Below are 22,140 nucleotides of genomic sequence, written 5' to 3'. Positions count from 1 at the left end.
TATGGTCCCATGTGACTTTTGTTTCATGCTATTGTTGTGATATAGAATTCTCTGTTGTAATCCTAAAAGCTCATCTGAAAGCTCAGAGAGCAAGATGACAACGAGGTAGTGTCTCACGACATGTTCTGAAGTTTATTAATCACATGAATGAACCCTATTGCGTCCCTATTATGGGCATGTCATAATAATAATATGCGAACGTTCAGCAAAACAGGCGAACATTTGGTGAAAATGTCACATATAAGCTCACAACACATACTGTAGCAGCGTGACACGTTGTGCGAGATTGTAGATCGGCTATCGGAAGAGACCTACGGTATACATTTGCACAAGTCACCATACATGACTGGAAGATATGTGAATCGTGAATAGGGACAAATAGAAAACATGATGTTCTAATAAGCACATGATACAGTCTAACACAGTACTTCAATATTAACATCCTGAGGGAGGGATGCTTGCAAAATCGACAACCTGGTCAAGACAGCAGCCTCTGTCATTGGAATAAGGTGGAGAGACACATATGGGCCAAAATGTCCTCCCTTATGGACAACTAGACCAGTGCCTTTTGGGCAACGGGAACCGGCTAACTCGGGAACCATTCAAATTGGGAACGATACACCCATTTATGGAATACCCATTGTACTTGTTGTCAGAGTGCTCGTTGTCAGAGTATCCAGTGTGGTAGAAGACCTTGCCGAGCCATGTGGCCCATCGGGCAGAAGCCTATCTCTTGTAGCGTGAGCGCAGCTTGATGTACAAGTACACCCCCTGGACATGACGCTAGTATGTCACAGGGACTTACCCCCAATCCAAGCAGGGAGGCATTGGGCGCCATCTTATAGTTTTTGGTATGATCCGGCCGGGGATCGAACGCCGACCTCCCAATCTCAGGGCAGACACTCTAACCACAAGGCCACAAGGTACACACAATACCTAATTGACCAAATATGGAGATACGGGGATCCCTGCCGCCGTGCTGATGACGTACATGGACATACTGCAAATGGGAGACAGACAGACATACAGACAGACAGACAGACATACAGATAGACGCACAGACGCACAGACGTACATACGTCCATTGTGCACGCTGCCACTAATATTGGCAAACCCCAAACACACAGAGATCCGGTGCGTCCACCGCAGGCCCGCGGACAGACAGATACAGACAGTCGTGGTTTTTCGGTTCTTGTAAAGAATTGGTGCCACTCGGCACTGCACACCCCCAGGTCATACTGTATGGGACACACACGCCAGGTTTGAGGTTGTTCGGTCAGACGGCGCCCGAGTTACAGTATGTCCGGGACAGACACACACAGACGCATGGAGATGTTGTCCCTGACTGTGCACACACACACACACACACACACACACACACACACACACACACACACACACACACACACACACACACACACACACACACACACACACACACACACACACACACACAGTGAATGTAAAGATAGATGCCACCCATCCCTACTTACTTACACAGCAGCGCATCACCTTCAGCAAATGGCTCATCATGATGAGTTGCTCCACTGAAGATCTGAAGTGCTCTTTCTTACCGGCTGCCATCCAGTATTATAATGAGCATAGTGAAGCACTGGCTCCCTATAAATGGCTCGATAGACGTGATTTTACATGGCAATTCTGGGGGCGAACATTCGGCAAAAATAGCAGATCCACACAGCACAACACGCTATGAGCCTGAAGATCGGCTATTTCCAGCAAAGAGATTTGTTGTAGAGGGGAAAGGAGGGGACCCTGGGAGACTATGGTCAACTAAGTATAGGGTTTAAGTTTAATGTAGAGCGTTAGGAGCATTGGCTCCATTTTGGTCCAATGCACTTTTAAGAAAGTGAGTGTCAGTTCTCACATAAAGGCACCATAGACTTGTGTATACTGCATTAGTGCATTGCCCATCAGAACGGGTGGTTTCAGGCATGCTACAGTGGTCAGTTCACATCTCAAATGCACTGGTGGCAAGTGGCAGGCTTAAAAGAAATTGCTCATGAGATGTGTTTTTTATTTAAAAAGCAATAACTACCTGATTCTTCTTTTGACAATTGAGTTGATTTTAACATTAGTCACACGTCAAATTACTGTAGGGATTGGAGAGAGGGGTGAACTTCTTTCTCATTGTGTTCTGTTGTCCTGTCTTGTATACTGTGTGTATACTATGTTTCTTTTTTTCTTCTTCTTCTGAGCAGCTGCATGACAACCAAATGTACCTCCAGGGATCAATAAAGTATCTACCCGTCTGCTGTACCTATCATTGGGCCTGCAGTATCTTGATAAAGGATAGCACATGACAGAAGCACGTATCTTCAAGCTTACACAGTAAAGTAATCAAGTGTAGTTATAAGAGTATGCACAGATACATGTGAATTAAAAGGAGTATTGCATCATCCCACAGGGCGGGGGGGGGGGGGGGTTACCTTTCTGAATTCACCAAGCAGATGGCTAGCTCCCTCATGAGCTCTCCGTGGGGGGCAGTTACGGGTTAAGTGTCTTGCTCAGGGACGCTTAGCAGGGCTGAACCGGGGACCAATTCTGAATGATTCCCAGACGGCCTCTCTGTCCATTCAAGCGTGTGCACAACACTAATCATTCACAGATCTTGAGCAAATGATGAACTCTGAACTCCAAAATAACCAACACTATAAAAGTTATAGGTGCAGAAAACTAAGTGCTGTTGCCTGTACATAAAAGCTAGCGGAAATGGACAGTCGGTGCCAAGGGACATAAATTACAACCCCCGTCTCATTCCCATGATGCAACAGCCATATTTCACAATCTCTGATTTGACATTTGAAATCAAATAATGAAGGAAATGAGAGAACTGGTTTAAAGCAGTGGTTCCCAATGTATGGTCCAGGGCCCCCCAGGGGTATTTGAGGGGGTTACAGGGGGTCCCCAGTTCTGTAACTCTGAGTGTACAAATGGAACCAAATGGAGCCTTACGGGTCCATTTGGTTTTTACAGCTTAGATTGGGATCCCAGATATAAAACATTTGATCAAATGATGTCTGTGGCCTACTGCATATCAAACCTCGGCTCCTTATATTTAGGAGCCTTTCCTCCAACCACTTCAACTAATGACTGAGTAATGTTTGGGACTGTGCTATGCGAGAGGTCCTGAGGAGGTGAAATGGGACAAAGCAAAAGGTTCTCCTGGAGAGTAGGTGAGATCAGAATTAACTCTATCTGGCTTTCAAATCACTGCAAGCCCTCAACTCACCGTCTTAAAAAGGGTTATATCCAAACTAGTCATCTACTGACCTCAACTGCAAAGCAATGCAAAGGGTCATGCAGACAGCCGAGTGCATCAGTGGATGTGAACGTCCCTCCATCAAGACATATACGACGGACGTTGTGTCAGCGAAGCTCACAGAATCATCAAAGATCGTAGCCGTCCCCACGACGGACTGGAAATTGCTCTTTAGCCACAAGGCCACCGGCTGTGGATCGCTGAAGAGCTTCTACTCACGGACAATCAGACATTATGAACAACCTGAAAAAAGAAAGGAAAGATAGGTTTGGAAAACGCTAATAACCCCCCCAACCTTGAGCCTTATGAATTTCTATCAACATCGTTCTTATAACCCAGGACAGCTCAAGCAATGTTTTTCAATGCAAATGAAATGACTCTGCCTAAAAATAAATAAATAAAAGAGTTGTTCGTTAAAGGTCTAATTAGAAATATCAGACTAAGTTTGTGGATGTTTGATTAACCACTTTCAAGCTGGCATCCTCATTTTAGGCAAAAATACACGTGAAATGTTTCGAATTTTCAAAAATAGCAGATCTGTAAGCTTATGTGTCCTGATGTGGCACGTTGCGAGCGTGTAGATCTGATATTTTTGCTAGTGATCATACAATCAAGTATATCGGGTCGTTAAGCAAATACATACTTCACACACACTTGCACTCAAAGGTCCACAATGGTAATAAGCTGTCAAGCTTTATTGTGTTTTATCCTTTTGATAGATTTTTGATTTGATTTGTCAAATAAAGATGTCAATCGTTTTAGTTAGACAAACCTTTCAGATTGCATTAAGGTCGCTTTTTAGTTCTGGACCAGACAATGTGATCCTTCCCCCAGAATAAAAGAGTCTCGGTTATATGATAGTGCACATAGAGTGAGTCCCTCATTCATTGTCAGTGAAGACTTGCATGCAGACTTATATGCATCAAAGATCAGAATATTGGATTTCTTGCTTCCAGCTTTGGGAGAGGCTTTGCGCAATATTCAATAATCCAGACAAAATTGTCGAACATAATTCCTATTTAAGGGTAGGTTTTTTAAAGAGGGACACGGAATCCACAGCGCGAGGCAAGCAAATCATGTGTTACTTTGGGGTGGCATTTATATGCTTAAAGCCTCCATGTTACAATTGGCCCTCTGATGTGAAGTGGAATTACAATGAGGTGGCAGTTGGAAAGCTAAGCATGCTTAGCGATGCCGCTCATCCCGCGGTGACATTCATTTGAGCTGGAAAATCACCTGGAACAAGTGCTGTGAACCGTAGCACAGGGTCAGGGTGAGTTTGACTGTTGTGCTACACAGTTTATACTGCATTACTGGTACACTAAAGCAAGGGTTCCCAAACCTTTCAGGCCGCGACCCCCCAAAATAATCATATTTGAACTGGGGACCCCCCAAAATAATCATATTTGAACTGGGGACCCCCCCACCCTGACAAGCACTTGGAATTGTAGGCATTACATTTAGTTTGACTCGGTTCCACAGATAAACATTGTGAAAATAGCCGAAAGCTGCGAGGCGTTGTGAGCTTGTAGATCGGCTATTTTCACAACATTTGCCTGTTTCTTACGTATTACAATTTGGCCAATTTGGTTTTAAAAAGGTATTAAAAGTCATTCAATTGTAACTTTAGAAATCTGCATATACCCTGTATACACTTACACTGTATGTTGGTTTGTTTACTGTCGAGTGAGAAAACAATGTTGCACATTAAGCTGAGGACCCCCTAAAATCATTTGGCCCAGTTTGGGAACCACTGCACTAAATGCAGTGACTCGGAAAAACCCTCAGTTTAATATGCATCTGTGATTAGTCCACAGACCCCCATTTGATACATTTTTTTATCTTTGGGACCCTACACTGTAAAATCCTCAGTGTGCGTTTATTCGTTTAACTCTTCCATTTTTCATTTGGACACACTTGGAGATCCAAGGGTCCATTTGATTCCTAATCCTAACTATCAATAATTTAAATGGGGATCCCCTGGAACCGCCTCAAGGACCCCCCATTTATATAACGCCTTTCAAAAACCCAAGGACGCTTTACGATTACAAAAATAAACAAACTATTTGCCAGAAGCCTGAGTAAACAAGTGTCTCTTCAGTGCGGACCCGAAAGAGTCCAAAAGAATCTTTAAACATACGTAATGAAGAAAGTCAACCAAAGGATCTCCTCATTGGTCAGTAGGAATGCACTGAGGACACTAGCTGGAGCACTCATCCAATGTCATTTATGCACCTCATGGTACTCTAGCTAGCACCTCAAAGGCATCAAAAGCAAAACTTCAGACCTCTCAAAACAAACTGATCAGGTTACTACTAAACCTCACACCTAGGACTCACCTAACCCCTGCTCATTATGCTAGGGTGGGATGGCTCAGGGTAGAGGACAGAGTACAGAAACTTGCAACGGGCCTGGTCTTCAAGATACTCAAGGGACCAGTGACTACTTCAAAAGAGTGAGTGACGCCCCCACAGGCACAACACCAGAGGGAGCTCCACCGATCTCATTCCCCCCAGATTTGGCACAAATATGGGGATGAATTCATTCTACTATTATGCCACCAAAATGTGGAATGCCATACCAGCAATCATCAAAAAGTGAGACTCCCTAACCCCCTTCAAAACCGCCATAACCACCTGTCTGCAATTTGCAACTGGACTTAGACGAGTCTTCTAGCTTGCCAAAATAAATGACCCCCTCACTCTTTCTCTGTAAATATACCTTTACTGCTCCTAGTATTGATGATCTCTTGTAGTCTTTATATGTCTTGATGAATTGAATGTACAGGACCACAATGCCCTCAGGGCTTTTTGTGTTACCCTTTTATCATTATTGTATAACTGTACCTTTTGCAAACTGTTAATAGCGTATTCAATCAATCAAAACAGGAAGACAAAATGTTCTCTTATAGCATAGGGCAGTAGTTCTCAAAGAGGGGTCCTTGATGGGGTTCCAGGGGGTCCTCAGCAAAAATGAGTACAGTAGTTAATATAGCATCAAAATCAGTTTAACCACTTTAAACCTTTATACGTTAGCTATTTGAAAATAGTCAATCTACAAGTTCACAGCGTGTGTCACATTGCAAAGCGTTGTGAGATTGTAGACCTGCTATTTTCAAAGAATAATGTGAAAAGTGAATGTGTTATATTTTTACAAACATTTCAACAACAAAGTATGTTGTATGGGGGTCCCTAGGCACAAAACATTTTCTAATGGGGGTCCGTGACCGTGGCCAAATACGTGTCAATTTGGGGGTCCTTGATATGGAAAGGTTTGAGAACCACTGTATCATAGCAAAGAGAGGAGATTAACTATTCTGTGGTTTGTTTTTAAGCTTATTCAACAAAGGAGGATACAGCTCCTTGGTTGCAGTATAAGCTGTCCTTGACAGACTGTGCTTGTCCAGGCTCAATTATAAGCAGATGGAGTAGGATTCAATGAAAGCATTGTTAAACATAACCCTGCCTGGGCAGTTTCGTATCATTCTGCGAGTAACTGTTATATTGTCACAAGGATTGTATTACATGAAGTGAAACATGAGGGCTGCGCAATCTTTTCCATCACTATGTGGAGCATTTAGCTTTCAATGGTGACATTAAAGGACAATTCCTGTGTATGATGTATTCAGATGGGTCTTTGTTCTTTGGAGTAGTTTAAGCATGAGATAAAAGTGGAGGTTTGACTATGTGATAGTGTGCAGTCATACTTGATACTTTATGTACAGTTGAACTTCGTGACTGACGCTGTTATGTCACCGTTGCTGCAGAGCATGTGGACATGGGCAACCAAACGTTGTATCTCCATGTTTAAACTTGTTATGCTTTTCTTTGTCATAAATGAATGCCTACTTCGTCATTCAAGAGTACATACAGATCCAGTACTTGTAGATCTGCTATTTTGGCTATTTCTTTTGCGAAAAAAAGTTCTTAATAGGCTAATACAAAAGGAACGGTTTTGGACATACAAGGTTTCCACCCGACAGCAACAATATATCATGTTTAAAAGTACAGGCAAAATCTTCTTAATTTAGCATAAAATAGCCTAGTTGTTTCTTTTTTTTTGTTGCAGTTTGTACTAATGTTTTGTTGAAAGCTGCTACCCGTGTGGTGATTTCCAGGATGATAAAACATTTGCTTAATTTCAAGTGGTTCAGACCAATGTGCTAGGCTACCCGAGCATAAAAATGGTTGTTTCCATCTGACTATCCACCCGTTTCTGTCTCTTGATGGTCAAACCAGATATTCACTCTGTTTGCAGTGTGGGTGTACATAATAGTAGCTAACAGTTTAACTAAGCATTCAAAGAAAGTGTAAATATATAGTAGATGAAAATAACTACTTGACCTAAAGTAACTAAATCTGATTATAAATTAAACTTTGTTTTATCTGGTTTGCAAATCAATTATATTTTCAGATCACCTTTACGGTTGTGTTTGTAGGCCTTATTTAAGTTAAGACACCACTAGTATCAAATGCATTGCAATGGTGGGCATTAAAAACAAAGGCTAATCAAATATTCTGCATTCATGTCTGAATGAACATGAATTAGCAATAATTAACAAGGGGAAACGTGAAGCAAATGTTCTCTCTGTAACGATACATCTGGAAAATACTTAAATTGGATTAAAAAATAAAATACAAACTACAGTATGCTATGGTCTTTTAAACAGTGATGGAAGTAGTACTCACATGTTCTACTTGAGTAAAAGTATCAATACTGCAATGTAGATATACTGTTACAAGTGTCACTGTCTCTTGCCATGACACACACTGGGAAGAGGAGACCAGGGTAAAGGTATGACAAAAAAAAGTGTTTATTAGGCCTAAGGCCTAAGAACAATCAACTAAAGAAGGTGAACAGAACATATTAACGACGGATCCGATGAGGTGTGGAGTCAGTAAATCAGTAGTGTAGATGTGCATTGTGCATGAGTGGAGCATAGTGTGTAGTGCAAGGTGTGAGGATGGAAAGTAAAGTCAAACAAAACGGGGCATGGAGAACAGAGTAGAGGCTGGTGGAGACAGCAGGTCTGTCTCCTCTGGATTTCATCTCCAAATGGCATGGACAGGGCTATTTATGGACTCCTGGATGCACTGGGCCCAGGTGCTCCCCAATGAGCCATTAGGCCAGGAGGCCCCACCGTGCTCACCTAGGTCAACGGTTAATCGCAACAAGGCAGATGTCCCACTATAGTGGCAGATAACCCCCCCCCCCCCCCCCCCCCCTTAAAGTCACGGTCCCCTTAGGATCCACGGCTCCCCAATTGAACACAAATTGAATTAACATAGCAAATCAAATCCAAAAATAACCACTAAAGTGCATTTTGCATCACACAATTTGAACATGAACTTTTACCATGGTATTGAGTACATTTTAGATTTAGATAGTTTTAGACTATTTGTCTAACACTTTTTCATTTGAGCCAACAAGGGAGATAAACCCCCTTTCCACAAACGGTCGATACGCCTCATCTACACCGCCGAGACTCCTCTCTCTCTCATGTTAAGGACCTACCGACGTCACACAAGACACAGGCGCAACAGCCGCTGCCAACTTCAACCTCCATTGTTTCTCTCCGTTTCAGTGAACAACAGTCTGCTTTAATGTGACCTTGTTTGCCACAGTAGTGACATGTTTTGTCACCGTCCCCCCAACTTTTCCCGTCCTCCGGTTAAAAGTCCTAATGAAAGGTACGCTGCGACCGCCGTCACCATGCCTGGATGCGGTGCTCTCCCGGTGCGTAATTTGGGCGCCTCGCAGTACCCAGTCTCTGTGCGTCAACACATACTGATCGGCCAAAGCGGCCGCTTCTGCCACAGTTTTAGTCTGCTGTTCGGTGATATAAGTTGCTATACGACTTCGAATTGCATTTTTAAACTGCTCGAACAGTATCAAGTCACAAATCTGGTTGATTCCAATAACGAACGAGACTCCGGCTTGTTATCTAGTTTCGCGGCCCCGTGTGGTCGGAGACTAACTTCTTAGAGGGACAAGTGGCGTTCAGCCACACGAGAAGGAGCAATCCACTAAAATTTTGTAAATACCTACACTGTATTTAAATGTTGTCAATAATCATTCATTATTTTATTCAATCATTCGTTAAAAGAATATTATTTGTGTGATTAACAGTTTGTTATCATATTTGCAGCCTTTTAACGTCTGTTGACCAAGGGTTTCAGCAGTTCCGACACTTTTCTATAAATTAATATTGCTTTAATGTCTGTGATGCCCTTAGATGTCTGGGCCTTCCTGTCCAAGACGGTGCAGGCAGAGCCTCTCATCCAGGACAACCTTCAGTGCCTCAAGATGGTCATTGGTGGGATTCGCTATCACCTGCTGTCCCTGGAGGGCCGTGAAGACCTTGGCGAGAGCGGCCGACCGCGACGCAAGACACACGACTACCGCATCGCAGGCTCACAGATTGGAGGCTCACAGTCCTGTCACTACTTCAACCCCAAGGACTCCAGCTGGACAGACATTCGCCGTTCGAGAAGCGGCAGGACGCCACGGCCGCCTTCTGGGACAACGTGGTGTACATCCTGGGTAACCCGCTGAGCCCCGCTCGTGATGGGGATTGAAATGATTCCACATGAACGAGGAATTCCCATTCACAATCATTGGGTTTCCGGTGGAGTTCATCTACACATTTAGGATCTCAGCGAACAGCTGTAACGTCCAGTCGTAGCTGGACGCAGCAAACCGGTAGGCCTACCAGATTGAGCCGGTGAAGAAGATGTGCATGGAGTTCCTCAAAGGACAGATTGACGCCACCAACTGTTTCAGTATCGCAGCGCTGGCAGAGTGTATGGATGGACTGTCCAGAGCTGAAGGCAGCAGCGGAGGCCTTCGTTCAGCTGCACTTCACTGAGGTTTACAGACTGGACGAGTTCCTGCAGCTATAGGTGCACACCTGCAACGTGTGTGGATGGAAAGTAAAGTCAAACATAATCGGGGCATGGAGAACAACGTAAAGGCTTGTGGAGTCAGCAGGTCTGCTTCCTCTAGAGCTCCTCTCAGAATGGTACTGACACGGACAGGGCTATTTATTTACTCCTGGAGGCACCGGGCCCAGGTGCTCTCCAATGAGCCATTAAGCCAGGAGGCGCCACCCTGCTCACCTATAGGACAACGGTTAATAGTAGGGCAGTCACACCCATAATTACCCAGACTATAGACCAATTATTTGTTTACCAACATTGAGACTGGATGCACAGGTGATTGTTTCATGCAATCAATTCTCAACCTGTTGTTTCGGGGTACGCTTTTAGCGCACCCCGACCCCCTCTTGTGTGTTGGCTAGTGCTGCACGCCCTAGCGAGATCTGACAGAACGGGTTTCATTTGCAACCAGAATGACGCTTGCAACCAGTGTGACGTTGTCTGTTAGGGGGTCGATAGTGTGGGGCATCACACCAGTAAAAGTCCTGTATTAAAAATGTACTAGAGTAATTCAGTCAGACAACAATTGGATTGGATTAGAATATATATGTATTAAGCAAGCTTGAGCATAGATATAGGAAGCATAAAGAAGCATAGTTTGGCGTCAGGTCTCTGAATCCATTCACTCCCTGTAAGAATAACATTTTAATAAATGTTACATGCCAAATAGCATTTACAGGGAGTGAATAAAGACCCCCACGGGGATCTAGAAACAGAACCTACAGGTGGATGCCGGGGAGGCGGTGGGATGAGACTATTCATGGTAGCAGCATACGTAGGCAAGCAAAGCGGCAGATCCGGCAGGATCTCAGCAACAGCGCAGCAGCAGCGTCGGCACGACAGCCCAGCAGAAGAGCGCAACTAGAATGAACAGGTAGGCAGAGCAATACTTATAACCCACCGACCAGGTGAAAAATGCATGTGACTAGTCACCTGGTCGGATGGCCCAATCCCTGAGTTGCCTAGCCTGAACTAGCTCCGTAAACTGCGCCTCATAAGTACAAAAGTATTGGTATCAAAATGTACTTAAAGTACCAAAGTAGACAGTACTAATTATGCAGATGTCCAATTTCACAGGTTTCAAATGTACAAATAAATCTTTTGAAAATAGCAGATCTACAAGCTCACAACGCGTGAGCTTGTAGATCAGCTATTTTCAAATAGCCAAAGTTTAAATAGGGCTAAAGTGGTTAATGTATGTTTTGTAATAATAATAAAAATCTACGAAGTAACTAGTAACTCAAGTTTTCAAATAATTGTAGTGGAGTAAAAGTATAATATTTGCCTCTGAGTAGAAGTAAAAGTATTGAAAATTGGAAATTCTCCAGTAAAGTAAAAAAAATACCTCAAAATTGAAATAAAAGTAAAGTACTTGAGTAAATGTACTCAGTTACTGGGTCTGTTAAAACCATAGTGTTAAAAATAAGGTTAAAACCTCAGCAGTGTTGTTGCGTCAACTCTTTTCAAGGGAGGAGTGTCCTCTACGACGTTTTTACGACGTAACGTATTCCGTCTGTTCAACATGGCGGCCACCAGTGTCAGGTCGTGTGTTTATGAAACACAGCTAGTTGTTCTTTAGTGTTTTTAGCAACGTTAGGGTAATTCTATCGGGTATAGTATATATTTTAAGTCCGTCACACAGAATACGCACCTACATAGTTAGCGTTTACGTGTGTGTGTGTCATAACAGCGGTAATATCGGCTTCATAGCTGGTCATAACATGACATTGATGTCGAGACATGGTGAGAAGAACTTCATGTTATTGAGCCTCAAAGATAAGTTGTTAATGCATATGTCAGTGGTGGAAAAAGTACTTAAGTAAAAGTATCAATACTGCAATGTAGAAATACGCTGTTACAAGTAAAAGTCCTGTAATCAAAAAGTAGAAATACAAACGTATTGGCATCAAAATGTACCAAAAGTAAAAGTAATCTTTCTATGCAGAATGTCCCATTTCACAAGGTATCATATGTATAAAATGTATTAAGATCTTTTGAAAATAGCCGACGTATAGATAAGTCTAAAGTGGTTAATGTATGTTTTGTAATAATAATCACAATCTACAAGGAAACTAGTAACTAAAGTTTTCAAATAATTGTAGTGGAGTAAAAGTGTAATATTTGCCAACTGAGATGTAGTGGAGTAGAAGTAAAAGTATAGATACATGGAAATACTACAGTAGAGTAAACAAATCCTCAAATTTGTACTTAAGTGCAGTACTTGAGTAAATGTACTTAGTTACTTTACACCACTGGCATATTTATTGTTGACTGAAAACATCCCAGGATTACGATTGCTAAAAGAGGACATGCGTTCAGTGTGTGCTATGAGCGCGACATGGTCGCGACTGTCCTGCATTGGTCTGATGAGAGGAGGAGGAGGAGGAGGACAACAGAGGAGGAACATCAGCCTGTTCAACTCGCCATCCTCCTCCTCCAACTGGAGCAAAGTGGTGTCGGACGCGGAGAAGATCGTGGGCTATCCCACCTCCTTCATGAGCCTGAGGTGCTTGCTGAGCGACGAGCTCAGCAATGTGGCCATGCACGTCCGGAAGCTGGTGGGCACCAAGCACCCTCTGCTCAACACTGCCAGGTAAACCTCCAAAGAAAGAACCCACACGACAAACAGTGGTTATCAAGCTTCAATGACCCTCATTTTGGTACGCACTAGGACCAGTGGTTTTCAACCCTTTTCATATCGAGGTCCATTATTTATTCAGCATTTTAGCCACGGACCACCGTTTGATGAGATTTAGCCTCTCAGACCCAAAACCCCCCCCAAAAAAATATTTTGGTAACGTTATACGATTTTGTCCACAATTCCATGCTGTGTTGATGTGGTACCATAGGAGAGAAGACAGGAAAACATTGATCAAAATAACAATTCTTTAAGTCAGTAATGCGGATGTTTGACAATAGTTTAACTCTTGAGTGTAAAATGAAACCAAATGGACGTAAGGGTCCATCTGGTTTCATTTTACGCTCTCAAGAGTTACATATCTAAGGGTCTATTTGGTTACCAACTCTCCATCATTTAGCTGAGGACCACCTGGAACCTCCAGTCCACGACCACTGGTGGTCCCCAGACCACTGGTGGAGAACCACTGCACTAGGCCACAGACCCCCATCCATGGGGTCATCCCTATGTTTCCCAGGTTCTATGTTCCCCACTTACATTAGGTTTAGGTAAGAGGGGAACATAGATGTTTCCCAGGTTTCCCAGTGAATTGTAACTGTTTCCCAGTTTTCAGCTTCACCCAGCTGATTGCTGCCAAGTGGTCAGACTTGAGCGGGGGGGGGGGGGGGGGGGGTACTTAGGGGTTAAGCGTTTTGCTCAGGGACACCTCGACACATTGCTGGGGCTGTGAATCGAACCTGGGACCTTCCGTTTTCCCAGGCGGGATCTCTACCCATTCAGCTATGGGCGCCCACTGACCAGGAACCAAATGACCAGGGTCCATTTGGTTCCTAAATATAAATCTTTTTAAGCTGGGAGTGGGGACCCCCTGGCTGTTCCCCCACTTTGAGATGTTTTGTGTCCTATCCAGGATTCGAACCAGGGTCGAGGGACTCACTGGTTGTGCCAAATGGAACTGAATGGAACCAACTTGAACATTTGGCTCGATTGTACACTGAGAGTTACAAATGGATAAATGAACACAGTGGCTTTTACTGCAGATGTTTTTAATCAGTAAACATGTTTTGTTGTTTTAAGCTAACAGCCATTGCCCTTTGGGAATTGGGACTCTGTATAACAACTGGTAGAAATGATATGGATTGTCATGCTAGGCATGTCCATATCCCTGGCTCGCTTCGTTGTTTTTCCAACACACTGTCTGGGGTTGTCTTTGAGACCCACAGTATCTGCATTCTGCACTCATACGTCATATTATTCACATGTTCATATTCGTATTCTAATGTAATGCTCTTGTAATCTAAAAACACCACCAAACCTACCAATTGAAATCTGGAGGACAGTAAAGAAAAATATTGAATACTTCATTAACAACATTGTACATGTAGTACAGTCAAAAGTTATGCTAAAAGGATAACACAAAAATCCCCAGGGGGCTTGTTTCCATTGTGGTCCATTGTACTCAATTCATCAGCCAGCCGCTGTACAAGTTTCCTCTCTGGACTAGCAGGTTTACCCTAGTTTTACTACCAGCCTTCTAAATGATCTTTCAATAATAATAAAAATAATAATAATAATATTTTTTTATTTGTTTACATTTTTGGAAGTGCTACAGGGTTTAAAAACAGTAGTTGACCTGGCAGCTCAATCCATTCCAGATGCATAGATGCACATACCATCAAGACATAGTATAAAAGACTTTGCGTAAAAGACAAATTAACGATAACAATAAAGACAAACTGCTGGAGTATTATAACAGAGGGCACAAGAGTGCGCCCCAATCATCTAGCCGAATGGCAGACATTTTTACTGTGCCATGTAATTTACCATACCCCAGGATTACCAGTCATGTGTAAGCTCGCTGGGACATATCCTCTTCCCTTTTAACATAGGGTTAAATGGGAGGCCAATCTGTGACGCATGCGCAGTTTGATCAAGAGTCCAGCATTGTTTGACACATAAACGCTAATAAGAAGCTGAGATTTGATGAAATTGAAAAACGGGCTTCACAGTTAAGTTCAGATGGTAATGGTCAATGGCTGTGTGCAAAATCAGAGCAATTGCTCCAGCCACTGAGGAGAACCGGGTAGCTTCACCACTACATACACCACTACAGACAAACGGACAGAGGTTACTCAAATTATAGGAGGATGGGAGGACCATAGCAGGGTTTCCTGCAGGACAAAACTCAGTCTAGACTAGGGCTTGTGAATTAATATTCAAATATCGAATATGGGGAAAATATGTATATTCGAATATGAAAATTAATATTGGAATATTAAAAACAAAACAAAAAAAATGATTTTTTTTCTTTTTGAAAAAAATAAATAAATGTTTGTTTATAATACTAATAATAATATTTGAATATATTCGAATATCTGCCAATTTTTAAGAGCAATATTCGAATATCATTTCTGAGGAAAGTTGACAGCCCTAGTCTAGACTAGGTGCTACTAACTGGAGGTAGGTGCATGTGCCTGCTCGTGCTGGGGCTTCCCAATTTGGACAAAATGTCATACCTTAGTATACAATATGACTATGGGTTCACACTTATCTTATATTTTAAGTGTAGCAACCATGCAAAGTAAACATTCCTTAAAAAACTGCATATTGCAGAGCCATAGAGGTATATTCTTCTATTCTGATGTTTAGTCTCGGTGCTGACTAATTAAGTGTCTGTGGTGCGCCTAGACTGAACCTGTCCGGCGGAATCCCTCCGTAACATCAAATCCAGTGGTAGCACATATTTATGTCCATTTAAGTGTAGCCTATGTGGAGGAAGGAACCCAGTGTTGACTTTGGTCACTTTTACTTCCCTGCCACAAACATTAACAAGCCCCATTTTTCATTTCAAATCCAGTTCATTTATCCTGTTAGGCTTCAGCCTGGTTTCCACAGATCATTTGCTATACATAGCGAGGCTCTACATTTCTGTGGCCTACTTTTTACGCTAGGCATGTAGTGTATGGATGTTTATAGTCTCATACGTCGACCAAGATAAAAGAATGTTGCATCAACTGCAACCTAGATGGTCTTTTGTTCCATGCTGATTGTCTTTGCTGAAGGAAACATGACCTTCGGTGGCGTGGTGAGGCTGTAGGCCTATGTCTAGATAACTGGCCAGTGGTTTACAGACTAGTGACCGATTGACTCTGTAAAGAGATGATATTCATTTTGATAATTTTATTAAGGTTTTATTCCAGATTATTCTGGTGATCCAATTAATTTTTTTCTATGGCATGTTTGGGCTTTTGCAAGTCATTTTATAAAGCAGAACGCTTTCCCGGTGTTGCTGGGGTCATGTGTGGCAGTAAGCGCGTTCCCTTTGGCTGGGTTATTGTTTGGGTGCCTGGCTGCACAATGCTTAGCCTTGTCCGAAACAGGTTATTGCGTGGGTGAAATAGGCTCTCTCCTCCTCTGGGTTATTGTGTGGGTAAAATAGCCCCCCCCCTCCCCCATCAGTCTCTTCAGCACCCATTGGCCTGGTTATTTGGTACCCACCCAATAACCAGGCCAATGGTTGCCTTCTGCTCGTCGCTTATGTTGCCTGAGTTATTGAGTGAAATAGGCTCTCTCCCTGTCCAAGTTATTGTGTGGGTAAAATAAGCACCTGACAAATAAGTCATGTAGGTCTAAATGTTGTGTTGTCTAATAAAAACGTTTTGGGAGCTTATGAAGACGGTGTGCAGATATTCTTCTCAATTGCTCCCTCTAACCTCTCTCTCCCCCTCTCCCTCTCTCGCTGAACGAGCTCTGGTCTGACTTCACATAGCCTCGGAAACCCATGCCTTTTTTTTTGTTTCAAAAGAAAAAAAGCCTGGGAGAACCTTGCAGGAACGCTGGTCTTAGGACCTTGTTATCTCCTAACCGATCAGAGTGCTCCAAACCCAGGCGCTGGAATCCAGCGCCTGGGTTTGGCTCCGCCCTTCAAGACCATCGATTGGGCTCGTTCTTTCAGTCTAGACTTCACATGACAGAAACCATTGCCTATCAACGGCGCCTGGAGAGATCTATATCTGAGCATCGTCAACGGTTTGCACTGACCTCCATATTTGGGTGTAATTCGGGCACACTGATAAAAAAGCCCACAGACAACTTGCTTTATTTACTTACATGACACTAGGCTGTCATGCCCGTTAGGAATGATGCTCGTTGGAAAAACGCATGCAATACCTGTTGTACCCGTTGTCAGAGACGGAGTAGTTTGTGCATTACCCGTTATCGTAGTACTTGGAGGCCAGTATATGATGTCAGTACTATGACATTATATTGATGACATCCTATTATTGTCATAATCTCCAGGTATCTCCATATATGGCCATAAAATAGACACAGACAGACAGATACAGAGATCTCCATATATGGGCAACACTGTCGCATGTTGGTACTGGACAACCGGCAATCCGACCGACTTCCCACTCGGTGCATCACACCCTCGGATCCTTGGCGAATAAACCCACCAAGTTTGAAGTCGATCGGTCGGACAGTACTCGAGAAATGAGGGAGGGGGGGGGCACACACACATTCACTCACTTACAGAGATTCTGTGTCATAATGTGCAATTACCCATAAACTGATAATGAATGAATGGATGGTTTATTTCGGTCATCCATTGAAAAGAACAAAACTGCTTGTGTGAATATGCTACAGATAAAGAAAAAGAAAACGTCATCATATATGATGATACACCAATCCATTTCACACAATCAATGACTGAAATAGGAATAGGCTGAAGCCCAGGGTTTATTATTATTGCCCAAAAATGCTTATAATATTCAATAATGCATGCATAATGCCTTGATATAAGGGCAAAACAAATACTTTGCCTCCCTAACTCATATCTAGTATGCCACAGAAAAGCAGAATTGAAAGTAATTAAAACTAATGAATTGTAACTGTTTCAAGTGTTCTTTGTTGGCACATGATCTATACAGCCGGTCCTATGAGTTAATTAAACATGCCTATATCTTACTGCCATTTCCCTCATCTCTGCTGGGACACACAGTAAAGACCCACTGGACAGGGAAGCTGAAGTATGCATTAACAAGTAGACCCTTCATTATTGCAGAGCATTTTTAACCTACATGTTCATTTGCACATGTTAAAAATGTGCACATTTCTTTGCCGCAATCATAGAAATCAAATACAAAAGTTCACTGAGAATCAGAGAATAAATTAATAACCCACAAAATTCTAATAACTAGTCCTACATTTTTGTGATGCATTCAGTATGTTCTAATACTTTGTATTCTGTGGAAGAGTCCAAAGTCCAAGATTTTGCACTTGATTCCATTTTTATACAGGTCTATGTGGGCGTGTGCCTTCATCAGAGGCCAATACATTTCATCCCCATTCAATGTTATCTGGGAAACTGGCCATGGATTCTGTTCGGTCACAGTGATAACTGGAAGTTGTACATTCAGGAAAGGCTACACCAAAGTGTTATATATTATTCATTGGTCAAGGAGCTATTGAAACAGATCACACCTTCCAAAAGCTATCAGATGAGTGAAGCGCTGAGGTTCCTTTTTTTTATATGAGTGACCAAGAGAAAACAGCAACTTCGGGGGCAAGGAATGACGGAGACAGAGAGAGAGAGAGAGTCCTCGAACTCAATCCCGCCATGCAGACGGGTGTGTTGGAAACAGTAGCCCAAGGGTGTAATAACCTATACACCTAAATCTGATATGACAATCCATTTGGGTGTTGTAGCAAGGGGCGGGCGGGGGCCGAGGCAGACCTCTGACAGTCTGACTCCTCACTGTCAGCTTGGGTTGGCTGGTTCGTATTTCCCACTGTGTCTCCGCCTTAGACGCGCGGCGGATAAAAATATCCACAATAGCAGACAGGCAGACCCTCGTGGAGTTGAGTTTCGGTTTTTCCTTTCCTTTCATTCTCAAAAAACTGCAGCTCAGCTAACTTTGCCCCAAAGTCTGGTGTTACAGCGAAGAGACTGCAAAGCCCTTAGAAGAAAGACGAAGAAACTTTTCTCGTCTCTTTTTTTTAAAGACAGTCCTTGACAGTATAGTGTGACTTTACACAAGAATTCCCCCTGCCTTTTTCTTTTCTTAATTCATTAGCGTGATTGTCTTTGAATGGTATGCCAGCTGCCTGCCCGCGGTTTGGACATCATTGTGGTTTCGAGGCCTAAGTGAAAGGAGTTCAGTGGCCTTTTGAATCATGAAATAAGGCACTAATGGAAACAGAACAAGCAGAACCACATCGAGAATTAGTCCCTTGATAAGACTGACACCCTGGGAATGTTAAGCTATCTGAAGATTAAAGAGAGAAAAACAATGTACCAGTCCAGAACCTTGACACTTACAGTATGTACTAGAGTTACAAAAGTAAAGTGTACCCTCAGGTCAGGGTGTGACTTGTTTATTTCTAAAACAAAATCTCAGTTTAAACCATGTGCTTGTTTGGAAGGTTGAAACCTCCAAATTCTAGAAATGAGACTAAACGAGCTCAGTTAAAACGGCAACACTTTCCCCACTGGAGATAGATGGCATCTTGCAAACTGTTTGCGCTAAGAAGTAGGAAGGCCTATATCTCTGACTGTTGCATAATTCATTCATTAGTTATATCATGCAAGAGAAAGTCAGACAGCGGATCGATATGGCACAACGCGGCAAGTCATAAATTTGTATTTATTAAAGCGAGCCCTCCGTGTTCTTGAATCCCTGCGCGCTGCTGCAGTCGCAAGCGCCGGCGACGCGGTGACCTGTCCACAACCCTTTAAAATGACAGCACTCCATTCCTCACTTTCTGTTTCTTCTGCTCCCTCTCTCCCTCTGTCTCTCGCTCCCCCACCCCGTTCTGTTTTCTCTCCCAACCCTCTGTGCACCATCCTCACCCCACCCCTTTTTGCATTGCAGGAGGGCGGTGGTGATTGATTGATGTGTGGCGGTGTGGATAGTGACATAAATATTAATCATCTGCCATCCGCAGGCCACAGGTTTTACCTACACTCACTCAGGAGGGGAGCACCTTCATAATTTTAGCCTATAGTCGTTTCTGCTCGGGGAGTAGCTCATGTAGCTGTATGCCAGGGCTATTTGGTGTTTTCCAACTAAGCAAAAATTTAGAGTGACGATAAATAACTCTGCGACCAGGCCCGCTGCGATGAAAGACAGCCTACTTAATGTCAGCGGTATCGTAAATTGTCGGAAAGCAACTTGAGGTATTTTATGAGATGGATTCAGTTTTGGGAGGTGGGGGGGGGGTGCATGTCGGGGCGCATTCGCCGGCCTGAGGAAGGTTGGTTTCTTTTAAAATTGTCCAGTACCGCTAAAAGACTCCTTGAGTCACTCACATACAGTATTTCTCCTTATTTCTATCTATGCTTTAACCCCCCCACGCACACACATACATACGCACACTTTTCTCCATCGTGCTTTATCTCTCACATCCAGTCTCTTGTCACCTCCGTTCGTCCACCTCCTCCGCCCGTGGTGCAGGGCTGGGTCAGGGGGAGGAGGACGGGGGTATAGGGGGTGGGTGTGGGTGGCTGACGGAGGCCGATGTCTGGGCTAGTGAGTGGAGGGGGGGCGTAGCCGCGTGTCTGCCTTGGAGCCTCTAACGAGAGTGTGATTCATGGCACGGGGGGCTCCCTAGGGACAGGATTAGAGGTGCTCTGTCTAACCGCTCCCCAGAGAGCGTAGAAAGATATTTAATCTGCCCACCGCGCACGCAGCGGCGACCGGCGGACTCTGTGCTCGGGGTTTGTGTGTGTTTGTGTTTGCGCTCTGTGTATCTGAGGGTTAGTGGTTTGGGAGGCAGGAGCTTGCTCTGCTAAAACAAATGACTGTAGTTGCACAACCGATTATGGACCCCATTTTTTTTTTTCTTTTTTCTTTTTTAGTCAAGAGGGACAGCAACACAGTAAGTTGTGTGGTATAATTGTTTGGTTCATGGTAGCCCCATGATAGAAATGCCCACAGATAGACTAGTAGTTAGAATGTTAGACCATGTATGCTTTTGTAGTCTCTATTTGTTAGAGAACACAACAGTACTTGTCTGTATTCTATTTTGGGCCTTTCCCCCCTTTTCTTATGTTTCAAACCTTTTCTCTTCTCTTTTCTCATCTCTTTTTATTCACACATAAGTCAAAATAGAAGATCTAATTAGTTGCTTGATAAGACTGACACCCTGGCAATGTTAAGCTGTCTGAAGATTAAAGTGGAAAAAATGTTACCGGTCTACAACCTTGACACTTACAGTATGTACTGGAGTTACAAAAGGGTTTGACTGTTGCATTGCATCCTGCCCTTATGTTATCATTCATACTAGTCAACTATTCAAAGGTCATCACACATCTAGAGAGCATTTTTCTTTTCATGATAAAAATGTATTTCGCACATTCAACTTGAGACGGGACGGGGGGACGGGGGATCTTCACTAGAGAACAAATACGTCTCCCCACCAAATATTTCAGTGTCTACTAATTTCATTACGAAGTTGATCTTCTAATCTTGTGCTAATTTGTCTGAACCATTCTAGGGGTTTTGTCTACGACAGTAAGAACAACCTTCAGATGAGGGGACTGGTGGTTCTGCTCTTGTCAAAGGCAGCGGGACCCAGCAGCCACACCGCCTCTGATCTCCTCCCTCAGGACATGGTCAGCGGCATCTACCCCAGGTAACTGTTATTATGGACACATGGTGACACGGAACCATCTAATGCAGGGGTCTTCAACGTTTTTCAGCCCAAGGACCCCTTAGCTGAGAGAGAGAGATGAAGCAGGGAACTAACCCTTATCTGTAGTAACTCTGAGGACCCCCTGTTGAAGACCCCTGATCTATTGTAAGCACAGGACACGATCATCTGCGTCTGTCCAGGAAAGACAATCCCAGTCATTTGTCGCTGTCGTGCAGTGGTGGAAAGTAACTAAAGTAACATTTACTCAAGTACTGTACTTGAGTTACATTTTTGAGGAACATTTACTTTAATTGAGTAATGCCATTTTTTGATACTTCATACTTCTAGTTCACTACTTCTTAGAGGCAAATATTGTACTTTTTACTCCACTATAGTTATTTGAAACCTGTATTTTCTTGTTACTTTGCAGATTTAGATTATTATTCCAAAACAGACATTAACCACTTAAGGCCTATTTTATACTTCGAAAATAGCCAATCTACAATATAGCCGATCTTCCCGAAATAGTGTCACTTCGCTATTTCGATGGTAGATCAGCTATTCTGCTTGTCAGTGTGCTATTTAAATTTGTTTTGGAAAATTTGAATACTTTTACTTTGGTACAGTAAGTATATTTATATATAAAT

The 22,140-nt window shown here is 43.1% G+C and overlaps 2 protein-coding genes across 3 annotated transcripts in view; one reads left to right on the top strand and one right to left on the bottom strand.

Annotated features, from left to right (window-relative positions):
* LOC311035573 (phospholipid-transporting ATPase IA-like) overlaps positions 1–22,140 on the bottom strand; it is a 212,174-nt gene that overhangs the window by 20,540 nt on the left and 169,494 nt on the right. The window lies entirely within an intron of this gene.
* Positions 11,747–22,140, top strand: part of pdss2 (prenyl (decaprenyl) diphosphate synthase, subunit 2) — a 36,634-nt gene continuing 26,240 nt past the window's right edge. The window contains exons 1-2 of the mRNA XM_084044452.1: positions 11,747–12,811; positions 21,356–21,493. Of these exons, the coding sequence (XP_083900578.1) occupies positions 12,528–12,811; positions 21,356–21,493 (422 nt within the window). The 5' untranslated portion in view covers positions 11,747–12,527. The remainder of the gene's footprint in view (positions 12,812–21,355; positions 21,494–22,140) is intronic.

This window comes from Gymnoscopelus microlampas (genome assembly GCF_963454915.1).
Source record: "Gymnoscopelus microlampas genome assembly, chromosome: 20".
Classification (NCBI taxonomy): domain Eukaryota; kingdom Metazoa; phylum Chordata; class Actinopteri; order Myctophiformes; family Myctophidae; genus Gymnoscopelus; species Gymnoscopelus microlampas.
Note: the sequence above shows the minus strand (reverse complement) of the source record. Positions and strands in the feature narration are given on the sequence as shown.